Below are 23,611 nucleotides of genomic sequence, written 5' to 3' on the forward strand. Positions count from 1 at the left end.
GATTCAAATTCCTGGGTGCCAGATATGAGGTTGACAGGGGTGTGGAGTACCAGAGCACCCTTGTACAAGGAGGCTTTGTGGTTGGTGAGCCACCTTGACTCTTGTAGACAGTCATCGGGCCAACCCTGGCCATGGTTAGGAATGCCTGTGGTCACCCTCATAGTAGACTAGTGTCTCAGCCTTGGCTGGCTGTGCATCACACCCATGGAGTATTGTTTTGTTTTGGGGATTTATTTTCTTCTTCTTCTTCTTCTCCTTCTCCTTCTTCTCCTTCTTCTCCTCCTCCCCCTCCCCCTCCCCCTCCTCTCCCTCCCCCTCCTCCCCCCTCTTCTTCTTCCTCTTCCTCTTTTTTTCTTTGTTAGCCATATACATGCTTGAGCCCACCCTGAGCCCATTACATCTGAATGTCAGAGGGTGAAGCCAGCATCTCTATATTTGAGGTGCCTCCACGGGTTTAAAAATCACTCTGGGTAGACTTATCAAAGGCCATTGTGGGATATGGGAACAGTGACTGGCCTGAGTGGGCACACACACCTCTTAGGGCTGAATTTCTCCACAGTATTCTTAGAAGGTTTGGTAATACCCAGTGTTTCTGAGCAAGGGTCTATCTACATTATGCTAATTACTAACCAGCTTTCATCCACTAAGGTAAATTTTGACTTTGGATGTTCCCCTTAAGAGTATTTTATAACTTAGCATTTGTTAGTGGGAAGGTATCTCATTTTTTACTGGTTAAGGATAAATTGAAGATGGTAGACCACTGATTTCCTTTTTTTAAATTTTATTTATTTATTTATTTTTAATTTTTTTTATTTTTTGCTTTTTTAGGGACGCACCTACGGCACGTGGAGGTTCCCAGGCTAGGGGTGGAATTGGAGCTATAGCTGCCGACCTGCACCACAGCCACAGAAACACAGGATCTAAGCCACATCTGTGACCTACACCACAGCTCACGGCAACTCCAGATCCTTAACCCTATGAGCGAGGCCAGGGATCGAACCTGCATCCTCATGGATGCTAGTCAGATTCATTAACCCTTGAGCCACAATGGGAACTCTCTCTTTTTAAAATTTTTTAAATGTATTTTTTATTTCGTTCTTTCTTTCTTTCTTTCTTTTTTCTTTGGGGGTCTTTTTGCCATTTCTTGGGCCGCTCCCTCAGCATATGGAGGTTCCCAGGCTAGGGGTCTAATTGGAGCTATAACCACTGGCCTACGCCAGAGCCACAGCAACGCGGGAATCTGAGCCGTGTCTGAAACCTACACCACAGCTCACGGCAATGCCAGATCCCTAACCCACTGAGTGAGGCCAGGGATTGAACCCACAACCTCATGGTTCCTAGTTGGATTTGTTAACCACTGAGCCATGACGGGAACTCCTGTATTTTTTACTTTTTAATGTTTTTGGCTGTGTCCATAGCGTGTCGAAGTTCCCAGGCCAGGGATGGAACCCACGCCGCAGAAACAGCCTGAGCCATAGCACTTAAAAACACACACCAGATCCTTGAACTGCTGGGCCACCAGGGAGCTCCTTCTTTTTTTTTAGACATAAGGATCTACCTGAGGTGTGAGTTGATTTGGGAAATTTGACGATGCAGGACAGTGCCATCTTTTCATGCTTATTATCTATAAAGTTTTGAGAAATGGTTTTTTAAAATGGCTATTGATAAAAGGCTCGGCTAATAAAGTTTGAAACTATTCCAATTTCTAATTGACAGAGGAAGAGCTGGCAACTCCCCCGCTAGATGGCATCATTCTTCCAGGAGTGACGAGGCAGAGCATTCTGGACCTGGCACACAACTGGGTGGGTGCCTTTGACATGAACAACTTCTATAAGCATGAAACCAAAAGTAATCAAAATAAGCTCTGCTTATTCTGTTGAAATAATATCCTGTAGTTCCAACCAGTGTTATCTTTAAATCTTGAGTGGAAAGAACTCTTCTAGAAGGACTGTCTTGGCAAGACTATCAAATAACTATTGTTGATAGGAAGGGGAGGCAGAAACCAGTTTAGCAAGTTGTACTGGTGGAGAGGTGTTGTAGTACTAGTCTCAGACTTTCTACTAGGTGTCACCTGCCAACTCTCCTGGTTTATACTCTGCATGCTTCTTTTTTGCCAGCCTTTAACTTTTTTTTTTTCTTAGGGCCACACTTGTGGCATATGGAGGTTCCCAGGCTAGGGGTTGAATCAGAGCTGCAACTGCCAGCCTGCACCACAGTCACAGCAATGCCAGATGTGAGCTGTGTCTTCGACCTACCCCACTGCTCTCAGCAACACTGGATCCCCAACCCAATGAACAGGGCCAGGGATCAAACTTGCATCCTCATGGATACTTGTTGGGTTCATTACTAGTTAGTTACTAATCGGGTTCTAAGCCACAATGGGAACTCCGGAGCCTTTAACTTCTCAAGTCTGGGTGTGTTGTTTCTAAATGACCATAATCCACAGTCCTTCCCATCCTTGATTTACAGAACATGCTTGTCATAGAAATGAAAGAATTTTCCTGATGTGTAAATGTTTACTAACACAACATTATTAATTTTGCTGCCTTCTTTCCTCCTCCTTTCTGCCCCATCATCCCAAATTCGCACACATGCTTAATTTAAAATCTAAGCAGTAGCTTTTCTGATTCACGTGACACAGGCACGTGTGTTAAACCATTGGGGATTGGAAATGACTTGACATATTCAAGATGAATATTGAATGAGTTGGTTATCTGGCACAAGTTCTTAGATGGAACATTTGACCCATGTGCTGACATGGTCTCCAAGGAACAAGATAAGGCTCTGAGCATCCTGTGGTCAAACAGTACTAACAGAACAAATGTTTAGAAACATACACATCTAGGAGAGTACGGTTTCTCTGGAAAAGGCTTTAGAAATAGAGAAACTGTGCTATAAATAATTCTACAAAACCCTGAAGTAGACAAGACCCAACTGCCACATGCTGGCTGGCACATTGGGCATGACATTTACAAACTGTTGGTATAATTTCAAACAGCTTGCCCTGTCCTAAATATGTTTGCGGTTGGAGAGATGTATTTTCCAAGCTCAGTAATTTTTGTTTTATTAAAGAGAAAAAACCACCAAGTACAGAAGGCTTGATGACAAGTTGCAAGTGGAAATGCTTTCCCTCACTAATGATTTGCTAGCATGAAAAATAGGTGATTATGGAGGAAGTTTTTTTCCTTGACTCCTTAGCTATAATTTATTTTTAAAACAGTGAGACATAAATGCCAAGAGGCATGTGGGGGGTTACCATTATTTGCCAGACAGGGGAAACTGTCCAAAGATCAGTAAGGGTGAGCAGCATAAAAACAGTTCTGTTTATTTACAAGAGATTTTTTTTCCCCCTCTTTTCTAGAAGAGAGAACTGAGCTTGTTTTCAGTTAACTTGGCTGATCTTTCTGGAGTTTATTTATTTATTTATTTACCTTTTTACAACATATTTGCAATTGCAATCTGAGAACAATTGGGACTTGCAAAAAGCTATATTCCTCTATTGCAGGCATATTTTCCTCTCCTTCCAAACATACTTACAGCTTGATGCATTCTCCTAATATTTTCAGTCTTGCCAAGGGCTGTGATTTCCATTTTTATCTGCTGTGGATTTTCAGATTTGAAAAAACACTCTCATCTTATTAAAGATAATGTATCCATTCTTTGCTGCCCTTAATTTAAATAGCCTCTTGACAAGCTTTGAACTTTAACCACTAGCACAGGAGAAGGGAAATTAAACAGATTAAAGAAAAAGTATTAAACAGATAGTTTAAACATAGCTTAAAAGCATCAGAATTTTTTTTCTATTTCCTATCCATGAGCAAATAAAGTGTTCAAGTAGTTCAGCAGAAGCTGATGAGAGGTTATACCAAGAATTCTGTGATGAAACTCAATGTGGCCTCAGAAAGAGGGAAGAGGATTGCCGCTACAAGGTCAGCTGAATCTGTGAATTCAGGAAGAAAAAATGCACAATGTGATTTATCAAAATCCAAATATAATATTTATGTTTGAAAATAATGAAATATTTCAGCTATTTAAATTCAGTCTCTGTTTTTCCTCCATAAAAAATACAGTAGAAAGAGGACAAATTTGGAGCCAATCAGATCAGACCTGAGTTCAAATCCAGTTTGTACCATTTTCTAGCTGTGTGGCTTTAGGAATGTTACTCAATTTCCTTGAACCTTCATTTCCTCATCTGTAAAATGGGGATGAAAATACTTAATCTTAAAAATTAGAGAACATGGCATGCTACTGGTGCTCGATAAATTACAATCAAGCTATAATTATTATATTTTATAATAAGTACAATTATTAATATTATAATGATATATTCTCTCTTATGATAAATTAGGGTTTAAAGCATACACTAAGAATTACTTGGGGCACATCAACTTTTGAGGCTTTAGCCGTGATAATGAAAGGCAGAAAAGCAGGCTTATATTCAAAGATACCATGTATTCTCTTGTACTGATCTTGTACTTTATATTCTGATCATCTTATTTAGAGATGCTGTGACCTTGGAGTAGGTTTCTTAGCACCTCAGTGTTTCCCAATAAGATGATGCCACTCTCTCCAGCTCTCCTTTCAAGGAGGATGGTGATATTATCTGAGTTCGGTGAAAATGTAAAGTAGAAAGGTCAGTACCACAGGGCATTGGGGGCATGCTTTCTCCTTAAAAATATTTTTGCTTTTATTTTCTTTCCAAACAGGGTGAATTTAAGGTGTCAGAGAGGTACCTCACCATGGACGACTTGACCACCGCCTTGGAGGAGAGCCGGGTGAGGGAGATGTTCGGTTCGGGTACCGCCTGCGTTGTTTGCCCAGTTTCGAAAATACTGTACAAGGGTGAGGTAAGACCGCCTTTCTTTACCTCCTATCATTTCAAACATTTGCCTGTGTTTAAATGTGTGAATGGGAGTTCTTGTCGTGGCGCAGCGGAAACGAATCCAACTAGGAACCATAAGGTTGAGGGTTTGCTCTCTGGCCTTGCTCAGTGGGTTAAGAATCTGGTGTTGCCATGAGCTGTGGTGTGTGTCACAGACGTGGCTCGGATCCTGCGTTGCTGTGGCTCTGGCATAGACCGGCAGCTCCAGCTCCAATTTGACCCCTGGCCTGGGAACCTCCGTATGCCACAGGTATAGCCCTAAAAAGACAAAAAATAAAAAATAAAAGAAAATAAATGTGCGAAAAAAATGCTAATCGGACCTTGGATGCAAAGGATTTTTTTCATAACTTGGTTAACTGGGTTAACTGTGACAGTGGGTCCTGATGAACCTTTTAGCAAATGACTGACTTACTCATCTTTCCAGTGGCTTCCCAGGAGCTCCGACAGTTTGTCCTTTCTTATCACACTTGTCTTAGGGATTGGAGATGTGCCAGTAGACTTATATTCATTTCTTCCTATAGCTCACCAAGGAAAGATTTACCAGAACTTAAATATCAGTCACTGGTTTCCAAAAGGACTTCCAAACTACTGGAGCAGGGAGAGCAAATTCATTTTTGAATGATCAGTTCCTACATTTTCCTCCTTCATCATCATCATCATTTAGACCACTTTATAAAAATTTTTCATTTGGCAAATCTGATCCATTTACTAAAATCTTCCAAAAGGAATTCAAGCTTTTAGTGGGAAGAAATTTTCTTTCTCCTAGTAAATGAGTCTTGTTTATATGTGCTGCACTTCCATTGTCTTGTTAGATATTTTGCTTTCCCCTTTATAACAAAGCTTTTTAATACTTATAATTAACATCCTCATCTAACCTCATAACTTAAAGGCATGTGGGCTTTATTTTTGATTTATGAATTGGCTTAAGTTTCTCACATTAAATACAAATTCTATTGGTTTTTATTTTATTTTGGGGGGCCACACCTGCAGCACATGGAAATTCCTAGGCTAGGCATCAAATTGGAGCTACAGCTGCCGTCCTACACCACAGCCACAGCAACTCGGGATCCCAGCCGTGTCTGCAATCCAGCTCATGGCAACGCTGGATCCCCAACCCACTGAGTGAGGCCAGGGGTCAAACCAGCATCCTCATGGATACTGGTCAAATTTATTTCTGCTATGCCACAGTGGGAACTCCTCTGTTGGTTTTTATAAATATTTTTCCCCAGCAGGTTGGATTGACTTTTTTTCTTGCTGATTTTAATGATGGTTGCTTCATTGCTTGAGATTTTCAAATTTGCTTTTAAGGAATGGCTCCTAACATTTTTACATTTATGGATTGTTTCAAGGAAAAGAATTATTCTATTATATATCAATACTCATACTGATTATAAAGCTACTGTTCCACATTTTACCATGGTAATATGTAGGTAGTATATTATTGGTCCACTGTTTCTTTCTCTTTTTTTTGGCTGCTCCCACATCATATGGAAGTTTCTGGGCCAGGGATCAAACCCATGGCATAGCAGCGACCTGAGCTGCTGTGGTGACAACACTGGATCCTTAACCCACTGCACCACAAAACTCCTTGGTCCACTTTTTAAATGGACTAAAGTTGTCATCAGGTCATATTTTTAAATGCCAATTAACCTTACCTCTCAAAATAACTTGATAAAGTTTAACACATTTTTATGGTCTTGTTATACAGGTGCATTCACAACCAAAAGTTACATTTGATTATCCTATATCCCTAAACGATGTAATAAAAAAAGTAAGAGTACCTGGCTGCTCAAGGCAGCAAGGCATGAATGGGCATGACTCAAAATATAAATTAGAAGAGTTCCCATTGTGGCTCAACAAGTTAAGAACCTGACTACTATCCATGAGGACGCAGGTTCAATCCCTGGCTTCGGTCAGTGGATTAAGGATCTGGTGTTACTGAAAGCTGTGGCATAGGCTGCAGACGCGGCTAGGATCTGGCGTTGCTATGCCTGTGGTGTAGGCTGGCAGCAGCAGTTCTGATTCAACCCCTAGCCTGGGAAATTCCATATGACCCAGGTGTGGCCATAAAAGGAGAAAAAAAAATTCGAGTCATGAAATTTGTCTACCCTGAATTTTACCATGCTGTCCAACTTTGTGGAGGCTGTGGCCCTTGGAAGTTTGGCTTAGAACAGACAGATTTCGCAGCCCCTTTTATGAATACATAGACTTGCTTAAACTGATGTCCCTGAAATGATTTGCTTTAATTTGTGGCAAAATATCTGTTGAGTTCTCATTCCCTGCCAAGAGGGTTAGATGTGGGTTAATCATTCTTCCTTGTAGATTCTGGATGCTGAAAGAGGTAGGGCTCTTTACACTTAGCCACTATCTTAGATGCCCCTGGCTTCTCCTTGGTTCCTCAAATCAGCCTGAAGATGGCAAATTAACCAGTTGTGCCCTAAAATCAGTTGGTAGGGAATGAACAAGCTATCATTGGCTAGTTCAGTTTTTATTTAAATTCAGAATAGAAAAGTCTTTGACAGAGGAGTAGCATACATAACCAGGTCAGCATAGTGTCATTACTTATTTTGGTAGAAGTGGTTTTTTTTAATTACTCAATGAATTTTATTACATTTACAGCTGTATAACAATCATCACAACCCAATTTTATTTTATTTTATTTTTTTGTGTTTTAGGGCTGCTCCAGGGGCATATGGAAGTTCCCAGGTTAGGGGTCGAATCGGAGCTATAGCTGCCGGCCTATATCACAGCCACAGCAACGCCACAACACAATTGTATAGCATTTCAGTAGAATTGTCGAGTGTCTTATTTGTAGTCATCGTGTGCATGAATATCCTCAAATTACTGCTTGTCTGATTTTCTTTCATAGACTATACACATTCCAACTATGGAGAATGGTCCTAAGCTTGCCAGCCGTATCTTGGAAAAACTGACTGATATTCAGGTAAGGGCTTCTTTATTGAAAATGCCATCTTATTTCAATGAGAGCCTAGAACTAAATCCTATGTTGATGGTGAGAAGAGAGTAAGTACGACCATTCAAGGTCAACACATTAAATTTAAGGAAAATATTCCTGCTAGTTAGCATGGGCACAAAGCAAAAATAAGAAAAAAAAGATACATGTTAAGAAGGAAGCGGAAGAAAGGAAAGAAGGGGAAAATATACATGAGTATATTACTTAAGTTTTTTTAAAAAAATCATTTGATTATTTAAAAATCTCATTGAAAAAATATACTTTTATGAAAGAAGACTTTAAAGTAGAAGAAAGCACAGAAAGAACTAGTTACCTATGATTCCATCACGGATATAACCACTGTTAAGGGAGTTCCTGTTGTGGCTCAGCAGAAAGGAATCTGACTAGCATCCATGAGTGGGTGGCTTCAGCCTCTGGCCTCCCTCAGTGGGTTAAGGATCTGGCATTGCTGCGAGCTATGGTGTAGGTCACAGACATGGTTTGGAGCCAGTGTTGCTGTGACTGTGGTACAGGCTGGCAGCTGTAGCTCCAATTTGACCCCTTATCTGGGAACTTCCATATGCCAAACCTGCAGCCCTTAAAAGCAAAAAAGCAAAAAATTTTAAAAATTAAAAAAACAAAACAAGCCAAAAAATAAACACTATTAGCTTTTGATACCTCAACTTTCCGTATTTTGTAAGAATTTTTATATAAGGCTTGGAGTCAAATAGAAGTGCTATGCCACAGCCACAGCAATGTGGGATCCAAGCCATGTCTGCAGCCTACACCACAGCTCGCAGCACCGCCAGATCCTTAACCCACTAAGCAAGGCCAGGTATCGAACTTGCATCCTTATGAATACTAATTGGGTTAGTTACAACTGAGCCACAGTGGGAACTTCCAGAATTTATATATTTTTAGATAAATATTTTTTCTAACAAAATGGGGTCATACATAATATTGTTAATCTTTTTTAACTTAACAAATCATTTGCTTTTTCTTTTTTATTTTTTTTTTATTTTTTATTTTTTTATTTTTTTTGTCTTTTTGCTATTTCTTTGGGCCGCTCCCGCTGCATGTGGACGTTCCCATGCTAGAGGTCGAATCGGAGCTGTAGCCACCAGCCTACACCAGAGCCACAGCAACGAAGGATCCGAGCCGCGTCTGCAACCTACACCACAGCTCACGGCAACACCGGATCGTTAACCCACTGAGCAAGGGCAGGGACCGAACCTGCAACCTCATGGTTCTTAGTCAGATTCGTTAACCACTGCGCCACAACGGGAACTCCGCTTTTTCTTTTTTAAAAATTTTTTATTGTAGTTGATTTACAATGTTCTGTCAATTTCTGCTGTATAGCAAAGTGACCCAGTTATACATATGTATACATTCTTTTTCCTCATAATATCTTCCATCACATTCTATCACAAATGATTTGATACAGTTCCCTGTGCTATACAGCAGGACCTCACTGCTTATCTACTCCAGTTTGCGTCTGTTAACCCCAAACTCCCAGTCCATCCCTTTTCCCCTTGGCAACTACAAGTCTGTTCTCCGTGTCCATGACTTTGTTTCTGTTCTATAGATAGGTTCATTTGTGCCATATTTTGGATTTCACATATAAGTGATATCATATGGTATTTGTCTTTCTCTTTCTGACTTACTTCACTTAGTATGAGAATCTCCATCCATGTTGCTGCAAATGGCATTATTTTGTTCTTTTTAATAGCTGAGTAGTATTCCACTGTGTATATGTACATCTTATTTTGTTGGGGTTTTTTTTTTTTTTTTTTTTTTTTGGTCTTTTTAGGGCTGCACCAGTGATGTATGGAAGTTCCCAGGCTAGGGGTCGAATTGGAACCATAGCTGCTGGCCTATACCACAACCACAGCAATGTCAGATCCGAGCCGCATCTGCGAACTACATCACAGCTCATGGCAACACTGGATCCTTAACCCATTGAGCGAGGCCAGGGATTGAACACAAGTCCTCATGGATGCTAGTCAGGTTCTTAACCCAAAGTGCTATAAAGGGAACTCCCAAATTTATTCAATGTAAATGTGAGACCATATGAAAAAGTTTAAAGATAAAAGTTATATATGAAGCAGAAAATGAGAAGAAATAGAACATTTTCCTCTTACTTCTGTATATTCTATGTAACTTAGTGTCTATAGCTAAGAAGTTAGTAATTAAGAAGTTAGGGAGTTCCCGTCGTGGCTCAGTGATTAACGAACCCGACTAATATCCATGAGGATGCAGGTTCGATCCCTGGCCTTGCTCAGGAGGTTGGGGATCCGGCATTACCGTGAGCTGTGGTATAGATCACAGATGCAGCTCGGATCCCACGTTGCCATGGTTCTGGCATAGGCCGGCAGCTACCGCTCCGATTAGACCCCTAGCCTGGGAACCTCCATATCTGGTGGGTGCGGCCCTAAACAGACAAAAGAAAAAAAAATAGTTAAGAAGTTAATAATTTCTCTTTTTACTCTTGGTAGTAAAGTATAATGGTAGTAATACTAAAAACTAATGATACACTCAGTTTCATACTGAACAAAGAAACAAAGGGATACATGAGATAATACAATCCTGAATTAAACCTCAAACCAGAAGCACCAAATCTGCTCCAAATTGTTAAGTAAAAAAGGACTATCTGGAATCTACGACCACCTCTTTCTTCTTTGATTATTTTGTGCCTGTGGGCATAGAACCTATAGTTACAAAATAATTCTCTTGGGAGGTGGAAATTGGTGCTGTCAGCCAAGCTGCTAAATTGTCTGTTTCTCTCCAAGAAAAATAATTTAAGTAATTATGGAGGAAAAAGCATAGAATTGCATCATGTTTTGCATTTGCTCTCTTTGCTGTTCCACGGAAACGTGGTGTTTCCTCAGAAGTGTTGGGGGAATTGAAGAGGCGCAACATCACCCACCAAATATCCTCAAGGTTCTTGCTCGTTCTTTCTCTAGGGAGAACATTCCTTCTTAATCACAGATCTGATTTTCATTTAACTTCTGTACTTCTGTATATGCGTAAGACCTCTGAGACTAAGTGTTCATCCCCTTTGGCTAATTATCCATATAGTTCCCTGGGTCCTAGATTGCCCTACAAATATTTCTTGGGGAGGGGGTTGCATTTGAAAGAAATGACAGAGGGGGTTTTCCCCTTTTAAAATTTCTTTTCCTCTTCCTCTTCTTCTTTTTCTTTTCTTTCTTTTTTCTTTTCTTTTTTTTTTTTTTTTAATGGAACAAGAAAAACACTTCTGTGTTCATAATTAACCAAACTTGAACTTGGAGAACACACCATGCTGCCTGTTTCCTCTTACTCTTACTGTTTGCTCCCCCATTACTCTTTACCATTCCAGTTATCATGGCATTCACCTTTGCTCTTGCTGTTGAGGTCTTCTCTGTTCTCCAATATGCTCTGCTGCTTCCTTCCCACCCTTCTGTACCTTCGCTAGTTTGCCCACTTGATAAAGTGTTGGTTTTTCTTCAAGACACATCTCCTTTAGGAATCTTTTTATTTTTATTTATATATTTATTATTTTGTCTTTTTAGGGCCGCACCTGCCATATATGGACCTTCCCAGACTAGCAGTCGAATTGGAGCTGTAGCCGCCGCCTACACCACAGCCACTGCCGCTGTCAAACGTGGGATCCGAGCCGTGTCTGCGACCTCCATCACAGCTCATGGCAATGTTGGATCCTTTACCCACTGAGCGAGGCCAGGGATCGAACCCACATCCTCACGGATGCTAGTTGGGTTTATTAGCCTCTGAGCCACGACAGGAACTCCAGGAATATGTAAATCTCTCTTGAACAGCATCCTTTCCCCCTTAGTACAGACATATATTCACCCACTTAAAAGCTGCTTCTTTTTCCAGCTTTCATTATGCCTGTGATGATCACTTATGACAAGTAAATTAAGTTCTAATTAAACACTCATTTATCTGTGTGCTACAGTTGTTTTATTCTCTTTTTGTAACCCCAGTATTCAGGACAGGGCCTGAGCCATAGTACATACTTAGTAATGTCTCTTGAATAAATGAATAAAAGGTATTGAATGGGTGAGTGACACACCAAGCAGGCACTAAAGAGCAAAAACGTGTTTGTTACGTTAACACATTCAGAGAAGAGATGGGAGGAAGGTCTTGAATAATGTCAAATTAATTTTTTTGTTTTTGTTTTTGTCTTTTTGCCTTTTCTTGGGCCACTCCTGCGGCATATGGAGGTTCCCAGGCTAGGGGTCTAAATGGAGCTGTAACCACCAGCCTACACCACAGCCACAGCAACGCGGGACCTGAGCCGCATCTGCAACCTACACCACAGCTCACAACAACGCTGGATCCTTAACCCACTAAGCAAGGCCAGAGATGAACCTGCAACCTCATGGTTCCTAGTCGGACTCGTTAACCAATGCGCCATGATGGGAACTCCAATGTCAAATTATTTTTTAAAAAACTTCAGAGAATCTGACTTAGATCTTTTCAAATTGAGATCCTCATCAAGACTGATGTCAAGATCCAGATAAAAGCTGGAACCCGGGTCTTAAATATCAGGGTAGCATGTTTGAGGTACTTGCTATGCTGCTCTTGTAGTTTCAGAAGGTGGGAAGGAGTGATTGCAGAGACCCAGAGGAGGGCATCTTAAATAGCTTAAAGTAAGGAAAGCTGAGGAGTTCCCATCATGGCTCGGCAGTAATGAACCCGACTAGTATCCATGAGGATGTGGATTCGATCCCTGGCCTTGCTCAGTAGGTTAAGGATCTGGCATTGCCCTGAGCTGTGGTGTAGGTCACAGACATAGCTTGGTGGATCTTGTGTTGCTGTGGCTGTGGCATAAGCTACAGCTCTGATTTGACCCCTAGACTGGGAACTTCTGTATGCCATAGGTGCGGCCCTAAAAAGAGAAAAAAAAGAATAAAGTAAGAAAGGAAGCCAAATGGGATAGGAGCAGGATCTGTATTGATTGTACATCACCAGACTGAGTTAATCTGTTTTCCCACCAGTGGCTACAGCTTTGTAAGAATAAACAACCATTAGTAATTATTGTATTTTTCTTGCTTTTGATGGAACAGCTTGGTGGTTATAGTTATTCAAGTTAAAGAGCCCCACCTCTTTTCCTCTGAAAGGTCTTCAGCTGTCCTTCTCCTTGTATGCTTACTCAGGGAACATTCTAGATCACCTTGATGACTCAGTCCCTTGACCAGCTGTCCAGCCCCTCCTTGTTCCCTAATCCACTCTTCTCCCCGTGTTATGGGATTTCAGAGCTCTGTGTGGCCATTGGATACCATTTAGAACCATTCAGAGCTCTGTGTGGCCATTGGATACCATTTAGAACCAAGATGCCAAATTGTTACCTGGTGGGCAGCACTGGGTATATTTTTATTGGCATTGTGGAGAGGAAAGTACATGACATGCAGGTTGGCCTTTTATGTTGCTCAGAATTTTAAGCCAAATATTAGGCCTTGTAAAATTATTTGTCATAGGTACATTAAAGGTAAGTGACAAGTTAATCATTAGTCATGTGTTAATTTAGTGTTCTCACTGGAATTGGTGAAAAGATTGCAAATTCTGCATGTCACACTGACAGTCTTTCACATGGACTCAAATTACCATCCCACGGGCTCAGTTTGATTTGCTCTGATGCAAATGTTCAAGGTGTGGGGTTGTTGCTATAGTTGTGTTAATGACGCTGGTGAAGGTACAACAGCCTAGCCTGTGCAGACGAGTGTTTTCTTTCCCCTCCTCTGGACACCTCTTGAGTAGAGCGTATAATTTCTATCCCTGCTAAAATTTGTCATCTCTACTTTGAATTATTTTGCCTTGAAAAATTAAATTGCATTATCCATCATTGAAATGGGAAGTTTGACTGTTAACCACCTAGGTCTAGATATTATGAATAACCTGTATTATCACATCTCTTGGGTACATCTTGAATGCTCTGATTTTCCATAAAAGCACAAATTGCAGGATAAGAGAGATAAAAACTTAATACATACTATACAAGTTCATAGAAGGAAATGGCCTATGATTGTTATTGTAGTTAAAATTGAATTTGACTGTTTCTAAAACTGAAACGACTAATTGAAAGCAAATTTACTTTAAGTGGTGAGATTCAAGATGAAATTACAGTGGTCGTGAATCATAATTTTATAGATCTGCTAAAATGTCAATATGCTGATGCTCAGTTATTAACGGCTAAAGTGTGATATATTCATAGGAAGCCAAGAAAAATAAACTTGGTAAGGTTTTGCTCTGACTTTAAGTTGTGTTGCTACCCTATGTAAATCAGGCAGAATTTGGGAATATTTTAGTCAGTGGTCATCATGAACCAACAGAGGCAACAGTAGGAGGCCACACTCTGCAGCAACCCTTTCTGATGTGGAGTAAGTCCCTTATAGTTATTGGGCTTCCTTTGTTCTCCTTTTCATGTGAACCAGAAGGTTGTAGGTAGACTCATTCTTGGCTTCCATATTTTTACCAATTTGGTCGATTCTGCCCTCTGAGGTCCTTAAAGCTCTCGAAGGGGCACACAGTACATGGACGGCAGGACATAGGTGGACTACCCTTGCACAGAGACGGAGCTGGGCTGTGATTAAGAGTTTCCTAGAGCCTTAGGGTCTTTAAGTGAGAGGTGGGGCTTCCAAGTTCATTGCTCTTCACACTTGAGTTTTAAGTAGTAGAGAAACCTTCCCTGTGCGGTTAGTAAATGCAGACTATTACATTTAGAATGGATACACAACAAGGTCCTACTGTATAGCACAGGGAACGATGTCCAATCCAATATATAGGTGTCACTGAGTCACTTTGCTATACAGCAGAAACAGGTGCCATATTGTAAATCAACACTACCTTAATTTCAAAAAGAAAAAGAATCCCACAGTACAAAACCAGTAGAAGTGGAATTACTCTGAAGTAAAATCCAGAGCCAGTCCCACTTACTTGCCTCGTCCCCTGCATTAGATGATCATTAATGTTCTTTCCAATTCAGAAATTCTGATGTTCTGTATTCATTTCAACTGAAGTTATGTTAGAACTGAAGAGGGAATTCATGTGAAAGGGGACATCATCAGAGAAGCTCGGTGCAGAATGGCAATGAAAAAAGCCTATAAATTTGACCTCGGCAATAATGGTAGAATGTGATTTCCAGGTACTATTCCTCTATACAGAATCTTGTTTTTAATGTGAGGATGATTTTCATGGTCAAAATAGTAGCAAACTTTTTGTACAACAGTGGTTATATCATTAAGTTTGTTTCTAAGCTACGCCTGCACCGTTAGCTTTTACACTAAAGCATGTTTTCTGGCTTTTGTTGTAGTATGGAAGAGAAGAGAGCGACTGGACAATCCTAGTGTCCTGAGTGGAAAATAACAGGACATCATCTGTGTGCTATTGGGACAGACTGTTGCATTTGAATTATGAGAAACTTCTTCAGCGACTTGTTTTTAGTTGTGCACAATGTGGTTTGTATTATCAGTGTCACCAGGGTGATTGTTTCCTCCTGCCAGAGAAAACAAATTACAATCATCCAATGGTACTTTACCAACTGGCTCGTAGAAGCTTACCTTACCTTCTCTAGAAAGATGATTATGTAAGCCATATAAGCATAGACTTTTCCTCCATATTCTTAGTGCCTCCTTTAGTACCTCACTCAGATTAAAAAATAAAATGGTTATTCTTTAGCATAGATATTCTGCTCCTCAACCAAATGAAGTTTGTGTTAGAAAACTGAGCTGAGTAAATTTCATAGGTAACATCTCCTGCAACACATCTTTATCCTCAGAAAGTTTTTTGTTACTGTTGTTTTGGTTATTTTATTTCTTTTTAGGGCTGCACTTTCAGTGTGTGGAAGTTCCCAGGCTAGGGGTCTAATTGGAGCTGCAGCTGCCAGCCACAGCCACAGCCACAGACATGTGGGATCTGAGCCTTGTCTGTGACCTGCACCACTGTTCACAGCAAAGCTGGATCCTTAACCCACTGATCGGGGCCAGGATTTGAACCCATGTCCTCATGGTTACTAGTTGGGTTCGTTACTGCTGAGCCACAGTGGGAACTCCTGGTTTGTTTTTTTTTAAATCAAGACTTTGAGAACCTGGATTTCTTCTCCTTACATTTTTTTCCAGGCCCCTTATGTCCATTTTAGGGAAAATCTCCCTTCCTGATGTCATAGTCTGTGCCAAGCTCTTCTGGGGCATCAGCAAGCCCCACCACTGCCCTCTGCACATTGCGTTATAATTGGCTGCTAGGCTTCCCTACAAGATTGAGGGTCTTGTGCCTTATAGATCTTTGTATCTCCCTGCCTGGCACATAATAAGGAATGAATGAGCATTTACCTTCTCGAGAAGTGTACCTTCTTTGTTTCTATATTGTGTGACCTCTTTATTAGAATGTTTGTTTTCTTCTGACTTTCTATTTACCTCATATCGTCTTTATTTTCCATAGGCTGCTAAAAGTCATTAGAGATAGTGACTAATGGTAGTCATAGTTTGTTGGAGGAATTATTTCTTATTTGAAGACTGTCTGGGATTGAAATAGCTCTTGAGAGGTTATGATATTGTACCCACCAAATGGAAATGACATATGTTAAGTGTTAAATACAAAATAAATTATATTTAGTTTTTTGGTAGACAGCAACAAAGTATAGACTCTGGTTTTTATGCTGTGATTTTATAGGTGCTCATTTCTGCTGAATGGTTAGGGTACAGGGAGAAAAATGATAGGTGATATTTTCCTTGTTTAGGAGCTGTGAGTTAAAATTGTATCCTGGTTTATCTAGGGGAAAGTCAAATCTTGATAGAAAACATTTACCCTTGAAAGGTCAACGCTCAGACATTATGTTTTGGTTTCCTTCAGTCTTAGTAACTTTCATCTTGCTGATCATATTTCATTCTCTTTTCAGAGCAAGGAAAAAAATTCTAAAAGTTTGACATGCTGGAAAAATTTTCCTTCAGGCATTTAGCAGCACATAGCAAATGGGGCTTTGATTCTTTTCCAAGACTTTTGGCCATAGGGTCTTTTTAGATAGGAATGGTAAAATGAAAATGAGGGAAGTACAAGATGAAAAGGAATGGTAAAAATATCTTTTAGGGGGCTTTTAATTGGTGATCTGATGTGTTGGGAGAGTCTGTTCTTTTCAGGACTGAAAATCTTTCACTGTGCTCTACACACCTTTGTTCACCAAGTAGCATTCTCAATGCGATGCCTTGGCTAAATCCTGGGACCTTACTTTCAGTACTGTAGTCTAGAAAAGACCTAAGGTAATTCTGACCTGTCCAGCAGCACATAATAACCAGACTCAGCATTCCTGTGAGAAATGGAAATCATTTTTTTTGCCATAAATACATTTTATCCTTTGCATCTCTAAATTTAGTATGGTGAGACGTGTTCCTTATGAAAGGTGGAGAACAATAGGTCCTGACATGGTGTTCATGTGATTTCTTTCATCAAACCTTAGCATTTTAAGCCCTTCCTACCTGACTTAGTGAAGACGAAGGATATACATTTAAAGAAACTGAAGGTCTTCTAAAACAGCATACAATCTGCCATTCTCCTTTAAGTAATAAGACAGGAAATTGACCTTGACACTAACTTGTTAAATAGATTTAAAAGGAACATCTGCACATCTTTTTTCCTTGTGCACTATTTGTTTAATTGCAGTGAATTAATACAGCAAGAGTGACACATTATAACTAGGCAATTATCCATTCTTCAAGACTTAGTTATCGTAACACTAATTGATCATTTAAGGCGTAAGATAGTCTAGCATTAGGAACATGTGAGGCTAATCTGCTCAAAAAGATCAACAAATTAATATTGTTGCTGATATTTGCATAATTGGCTGCAATTATTTAATGTTTAATTGGGTTGATCAAATGAGATTCAGCAATTCACATGTGCATGAATATAAACAGAACTGGTGGCACTTAAAATGATAATGATTAACTTATTTTGCATGTTCTCTTCCTCCCACTTTTTTTTTTTTTTTCCAGTTTTTACATTTCAGACCAAGTTTGTCAGCCTTTTTCAAAACACATCAGTAGAAACCAAGATTTTCAAACGAAGCATTCAGGCATTAGACAAAACCTGAGCATTTCACAAAGATATTTCCTAAAGCTGTTTGCTAGTAGAAATTTTCTTTGTGACAGTCATTTATCCAGGATTAACTCACAATACACCAAAAGGTCCATTTCAGGGCTGTGTACTGTGCTCACTACACTTGCAGTTGACAGGAATGACTCAACTAGTAATAACCTGTTTTAACCTTTGCTTGCAAAAGTGCAAGGAAGAGGAACAGAGTCAAACAATGAATGACTGAGAAACCTTTTTAGGGAATCCCCTTTTTTTCTACCTGGTCAAACCCCCCCCCCCTTTTTTTTGTAATGACTACATATGAAAAATACCTAAGTCCCTGGGCCAGGAATTGAATCCAAGCCACAGCTGCAACCTACTCCACAGCTATAGCAACACCAGATACTTTAACCCACTGCTGGGCCAGGGATCGTATCCACGCCTCAGCAGCAATCTGAGGAGCCACTGTGCCACAGCAGGAACTCCAGATACTCTCTATTCTTTTCTCAAAAGATTGTCACCAGAATAAAAAAGATCAGAGGTAACAGCAAGACAGTGCAGTGTTAAACTGACTATATGACTTGGCAGTGTCAGCCATCCTGAAGATGTGGGAAGCTTACATGATGTACCCTGGGTGGTAATTCCTCATCACATCAGTTTTGTTTCTTGGTGTAATTGTAGCCAAAGTAGTGGTCTAGTGTTCCTCAAATCGGAGTACATTTGGGGACTTGAAGGAAATGAATGAGTTTATCTTGATCAAAAGACTCATAGGAACCTTTTATTAAAGCTGCAGTTTCAGCTCTGCTTTATGGAGTTTGCTATAAAATTATAGCTGCTTATGCTTATTTTCCCCAGTCTCACTTGGTGCTCAATCACTGTATTCCTTTTCTTTAAAACTTTCATTTTTGAAATTATGTGTTTGGTTTACCCTTATGATTGGGAAAAAAAATCTATTTTAAGCAGAAAACAGCATTCATTCACTTTCAATGAATGATATTTTCTAGACTATTTAGAGCAATAAATATTCCTGCGATGCACTAAAGCTTAGACGGGGTTAGAGAAACATTTTAACAAGGATTCCTGATTTCATGTCCTGATTCTAAATATGATCAAAGAATTATTCCTTGTATTGTGGATTTCTTCTGTGGATGTGGGAAAACTTTTTAAGTTATAAAAAGCAATCCTGAGAAGTAATTTTAATAGATACCTTATAACACCTATCACATTGTCTTGCCACTAGTAGAATTTGTTCACCTGTCTTTTCCAGATATCTCCTAAAAGGAGGCAAGGAATATTACCCTTTCAATAAGTATGATTTAGTAATTGACAAAGATCAGAGCGATTATAATTAACTCAGTCAACTTGATAAATGTTGATCAAGTAACCCACAGATCTGTGTCTCACGTAACTCACAGTAGGGATTAGGAAGTTAGTGTTAAAAGTAAGTAGTATGTAGACATCACCCTCCTGGAGTTTATACTCTCCTAGTGAAACCAAGTTTAGGTATAAAAGTAGTATTTAATACAGTTAGGTCATAAGGAGACAAAGGTTAGAGCACATCTCTCATCAAAAAATCACAATGAACATTCTCATCTCATTTTTGAAAGAAAGGTGTCCTTTTTTCAATTCCTTTCTTTCCTCTTGTGCAAAGCTACTCAGTAGATTAGGGTTATTGGTGTGGATTACCTCCTGGTTTACTTCTTACTGCCAACCTGTTATGTTTATTAACTGCATTCTTGTGGAACAATGTGAAGTTGTCCTGGTACATCTAACAAAAGAACATCTCAAATTACAGCATCCTTGCTGATCTTCTCAAAGTCTGGTATTATTGAAATAAACAAAGAAAATGTTCCTAGAGTGAGTTTTTCTGGAAAATGTCTATTATGAATCACAAACTGTTTAGACTGTTAGCTTGAAAATGATGGGATACAGCTACACAGAAAAAAGCAGGTGGAGGAGAGTTTTTCACAGTTTGAGTTTTTTAAAAGAAAGGCCATTGAAAGTATTGCAAAGAGATTCTTTATCATTGCCAGAAAGCTCTTTTAAAAATACAAAGGTAGAGGAAATTGATTTATTTTTCATCTTCACCATACGTACCATAGTAAGACATCTCAGATATTAATTTCAGGAGTTGATAAAGAAACATATCAATAGGATATAAAAGTGTTTGTTGATAAGTCTCTGGGATTAGATATATGTGAACATATTTGCCCTAGTGCAATGATAAAGGCATGAAATCCAGTCTTAGAAAATGAAGTGGGCTTTAAAATCTGCTAGAGACAAATATTGAAGCTTTAAATAATCACTGTATACTTTTTGTCTGAAAGTATATTTTTCGTACCACAATAGGCATGATTAATAAGGCCTAACGCTTGTGTGGCATAATGTGGAATCCATTCTTGGGATGGTAAAAATTATGAGCTATGATATGGGAGTGAATTAAAATGTATTTTCATTGACAAATTTCTCTACCTATCCACTAGCACAGTGGCTTGGTTCCTTGTCACCCAATTGAGTGGAGAAGATTTTAATTAGAAAAGACGTCAGAGGAAGAACAACTGGTAATAGGGAAAGGAAGGAAAAAATTCAACCTTGCTTCTGTGTTGTTCATGGGAGTGTTTTTTTCTCCTTATTCTGCCATCCATAGAGATCTTCAGCTTTCAACAGAGGCGCCAAGTCCAAATTATGCCAATTAGGACGTGACTAGATATGGTGGCCCACTCATCAGATATTAGGATTCAGACATGATTGAGATAAGGATCTGACAGTCATGTTACATGGAAACCACTTTAGATTGCTACCAGTTTGGTTAAGACTTTAATAATTGCATGGTCTATAAGATCTATTATGTCATTTCTTTAACATTTTTAAAGTGTAGGGAGCTTCTTGAGGCTGAAGAAAAGAAGGAAGTGGCAAAGAGTAGATTGTGATTGCTTTTTGTTCTTGGAAATGCTATTTCCCACCCTCCCCCTGTCCTTGGCGAAGGTTAGCAGATTTGGAAATTGAACATTGTCATTTCGTTTTTAACTAAAATGTGCAACAACATGTTGCAGTTTCCTCAAGCTGATTTCGCAGTGGTCATCAAAGTCATTCTCAGGGCAAGAAAAGGATGTACATAAGCTGCCTCAGTTTCTGCTTCATTGCTAAGTTTTTGAAGAGTGTTGGAATGCTCTCAAGAGTATGGCTGTAAGGAGATTTTGAATGAAGTCTTAAAGATAAGCGAGCTAATCTGTATGCATCTAGAAATTCTGCAGCTGTAAGGAGATTTTGAATGAAGTCTTAAAGATAAGCGAGCTAATCTATATGCATCTAGAAATTCTGTAGCTGATCCCTCATGATATACGGTAGTGAAAGATCCAGCAATTTACCTAATTAGCCAATGCATGGAGCCAAACCCCACCATTCTGAAGAATGTGTGCTTACTTGATATGGTAGCAGAGAGAAAACAAGTAGTTTGAGGAAGTAATTTTTTTTTTTTTTAATGTATTTTTTCGGCCACTCCTGCACCATGCAGAAGTTCAAAGGCCAGGGATCAAACCCTCACCACATCAGTGACAGCATTGCATCCTTAACCCAATAGGCCATCAGGGAACTCCCAAGGAAGTAGGTTTTAAATCAGAGTTTATAAACAGCAATGGGAGGGATTCAGCTTAACTATGGAATTTTTAGACTGTGTTCCCTTGCATTTAAGTCAGATTGTAATGAAAAAGCCCCAGCCATTGCTTATGTCAAATTTCTCCAGTTGTGTAGTGATTCTTGAAATCATCATTAAGAATAATCAAGCAGAAAGAAAGAAACACTTTGTATTAAAGCAGGCTTGGCTTTCATGAAAAATTAATTGTTCAAAGGTTAATGTTAAGGATTCAAGCTCACTGAAAGTGTAATATTGGAAATGTGGAAAGTATGGTGGGTAAAGGAAACTACCTCATTCTTTGAAGGTTCTATAGAAGCACAATTAAGCATTCTAAAATGGCTTTGTTACACATGAACCATCTGTGTGAAAGAACTCTATATTTGTAATGTCTAAAGGACTTGGAATAGTTGTATTTTGCTGGCAATAGACACGTGCTTTATTGTTTGCAGGTTCCTCATCAAATCTTTAATTATACACTGTTTCTGTCATCAATAAAACAATTTAAAGGATTCCTGTTTGTGTAGTTTCTTGAAATTGACATTATTGAAGGCATAAAATAATGCATAATTACCATTTTTGTGATGTTCTGAAGGTTTCGGTCATGGGATATGAATGTGCTGTGGTATTTTTAAACCGGAATAACATTGAGAGAAGGAATTGAGCGTGCCAGAAAGATCTGAACCATACATCTGGATAGAGTCTAAATATGTCTCATATTTTCGAACATGTGGATAAGAAATGCAATGGGCATTTAAGAATTGTCCTTTCCCCTGGGTATGGATCCGTCTTTAGGAAAATTTAGCTTTGTCTTTTGCATTTTGAACAGAATAAAGGCAATGATTACTTCTTTCCATTCACTGTCATAAATGAATCTTCCTCACTGATGAAACAACACACATCCATAAAGTGGCTTTAGAATAAAACACACAATGTAAAGTGAAAGGCATTCGATTTAAACTTAGAGCACAACAAAGATGTGTCCTTTCAGCCCAACAATGACGTGTATAAATTGCCCTCATGAGCACATATCTTTGAGAGAATAAAGGCAAACGCAGTATATCTGAGGGTCACATATTTCATTGATTTTCTTGTGATTTGTCCCAACAGTTGCAAGTGCAGCAAAGATTCTCAAGGAGTCACTATAAACTGAACTTAAAAGTGTCAAAGTGCTCAGTGACCCTCTTCTCCCAACCCTGTCAGCCTGTGAAAATATTGGCCTTTATCAAGATCTTTATCAGGACGTTACGTGCAGAGTTTGGAAGGTCCAGGTGAAGGTTATTAGTCAAGTTCTCTGACAGTGTCAATGCTCAAATCCCACAAGAGTAACAAAGATAGACCTGTCATTCCTGAGGGTGAGGACATATATTTACTGGAGCTTGTGTGATTTATCAGATGAGACAGCAGTCTCCTTCAGGGTAGAAAGTGTCTCTTCTACATCAGTTTACTCACAAGTAAAAATAAATGGGGGTGGGAGGGGAATTTTCAGCCTTTATAATTATTTTTCTGTTAAGCTGATCTGATTTAATCTTAAGCATGGTTTTTAAATCAAGAATTGAGTCCACACACATAGCTTTTCATAGTTGCTTGATTCCATGACATCTTTAGAAGAAACATTCTATTGTAGCTTGACTTTATTTAAAGTGGTGACAAGTCACAGGATTACATTCCTATAACCAGAAAAACACACAGCCAAGATGTAGACTCTTCTGTGTGCGTAGAATAATCACTGGGCTTGTTCTCTAGCTGGGAGAGTGTTGATTGAAACCCATAGTTCAGGAGTTCCCATCGTGGCACAGCCAAAATAAATCCTACTAGGAACCATGGGCTTGCAAGTTTGATCCCTGGCCATTGCTCAGTGGGTTAGGGATCTGTGTTTGCCATGAGCTGTGGTGTAGGTCACAGACACGGCTCGCATCCTGCATTGCTATGGCTGTGGCATAGACTGGCGGCTGTAGCTCCATTTGACTCCCAGTCTGGAAACCTCCATGTGCCACAGGTGCGGCCCTAAAAAAAGCAAAAAAAAAAAAAAAAAAAAAAAAAAATCCAAAACAACAACAACAAAAACCATGGTTCATTATCA

The 23,611-nt window shown here is 39.4% G+C and overlaps 1 protein-coding gene across 3 annotated transcripts in view; it reads left to right on the forward strand.

Moving 5' to 3' along the window:
* The window catches only part of BCAT1 (branched chain amino acid transaminase 1), a 111,421-nt gene extending 89,381 nt beyond the window's left edge, over window positions 1–22,040 (forward strand). For all 3 annotated transcript variants that reach the window (XM_021092209.1, XM_021092208.1, XM_021092210.1), the window contains exons 8-11: window positions 1,717–1,802; window positions 4,707–4,847; window positions 7,752–7,826; window positions 15,148–22,040. In XM_021092209.1, coding sequence (XP_020947868.1) covers window positions 1,717–1,802; window positions 4,707–4,847; window positions 7,752–7,826; window positions 15,148–15,189 — 344 coding nt within the window. In that variant the 3' untranslated portion in view covers window positions 15,190–22,040. The remainder of the gene's footprint in view (window positions 1–1,716; window positions 1,803–4,706; window positions 4,848–7,751; window positions 7,827–15,147) is intronic.

This window comes from Sus scrofa, chromosome 5, assembly GCF_000003025.6.
Source record: "Sus scrofa isolate TJ Tabasco breed Duroc chromosome 5, Sscrofa11.1, whole genome shotgun sequence".
NCBI classification, from domain to species: Eukaryota; Metazoa; Chordata; class Mammalia; order Artiodactyla; family Suidae; genus Sus; species Sus scrofa.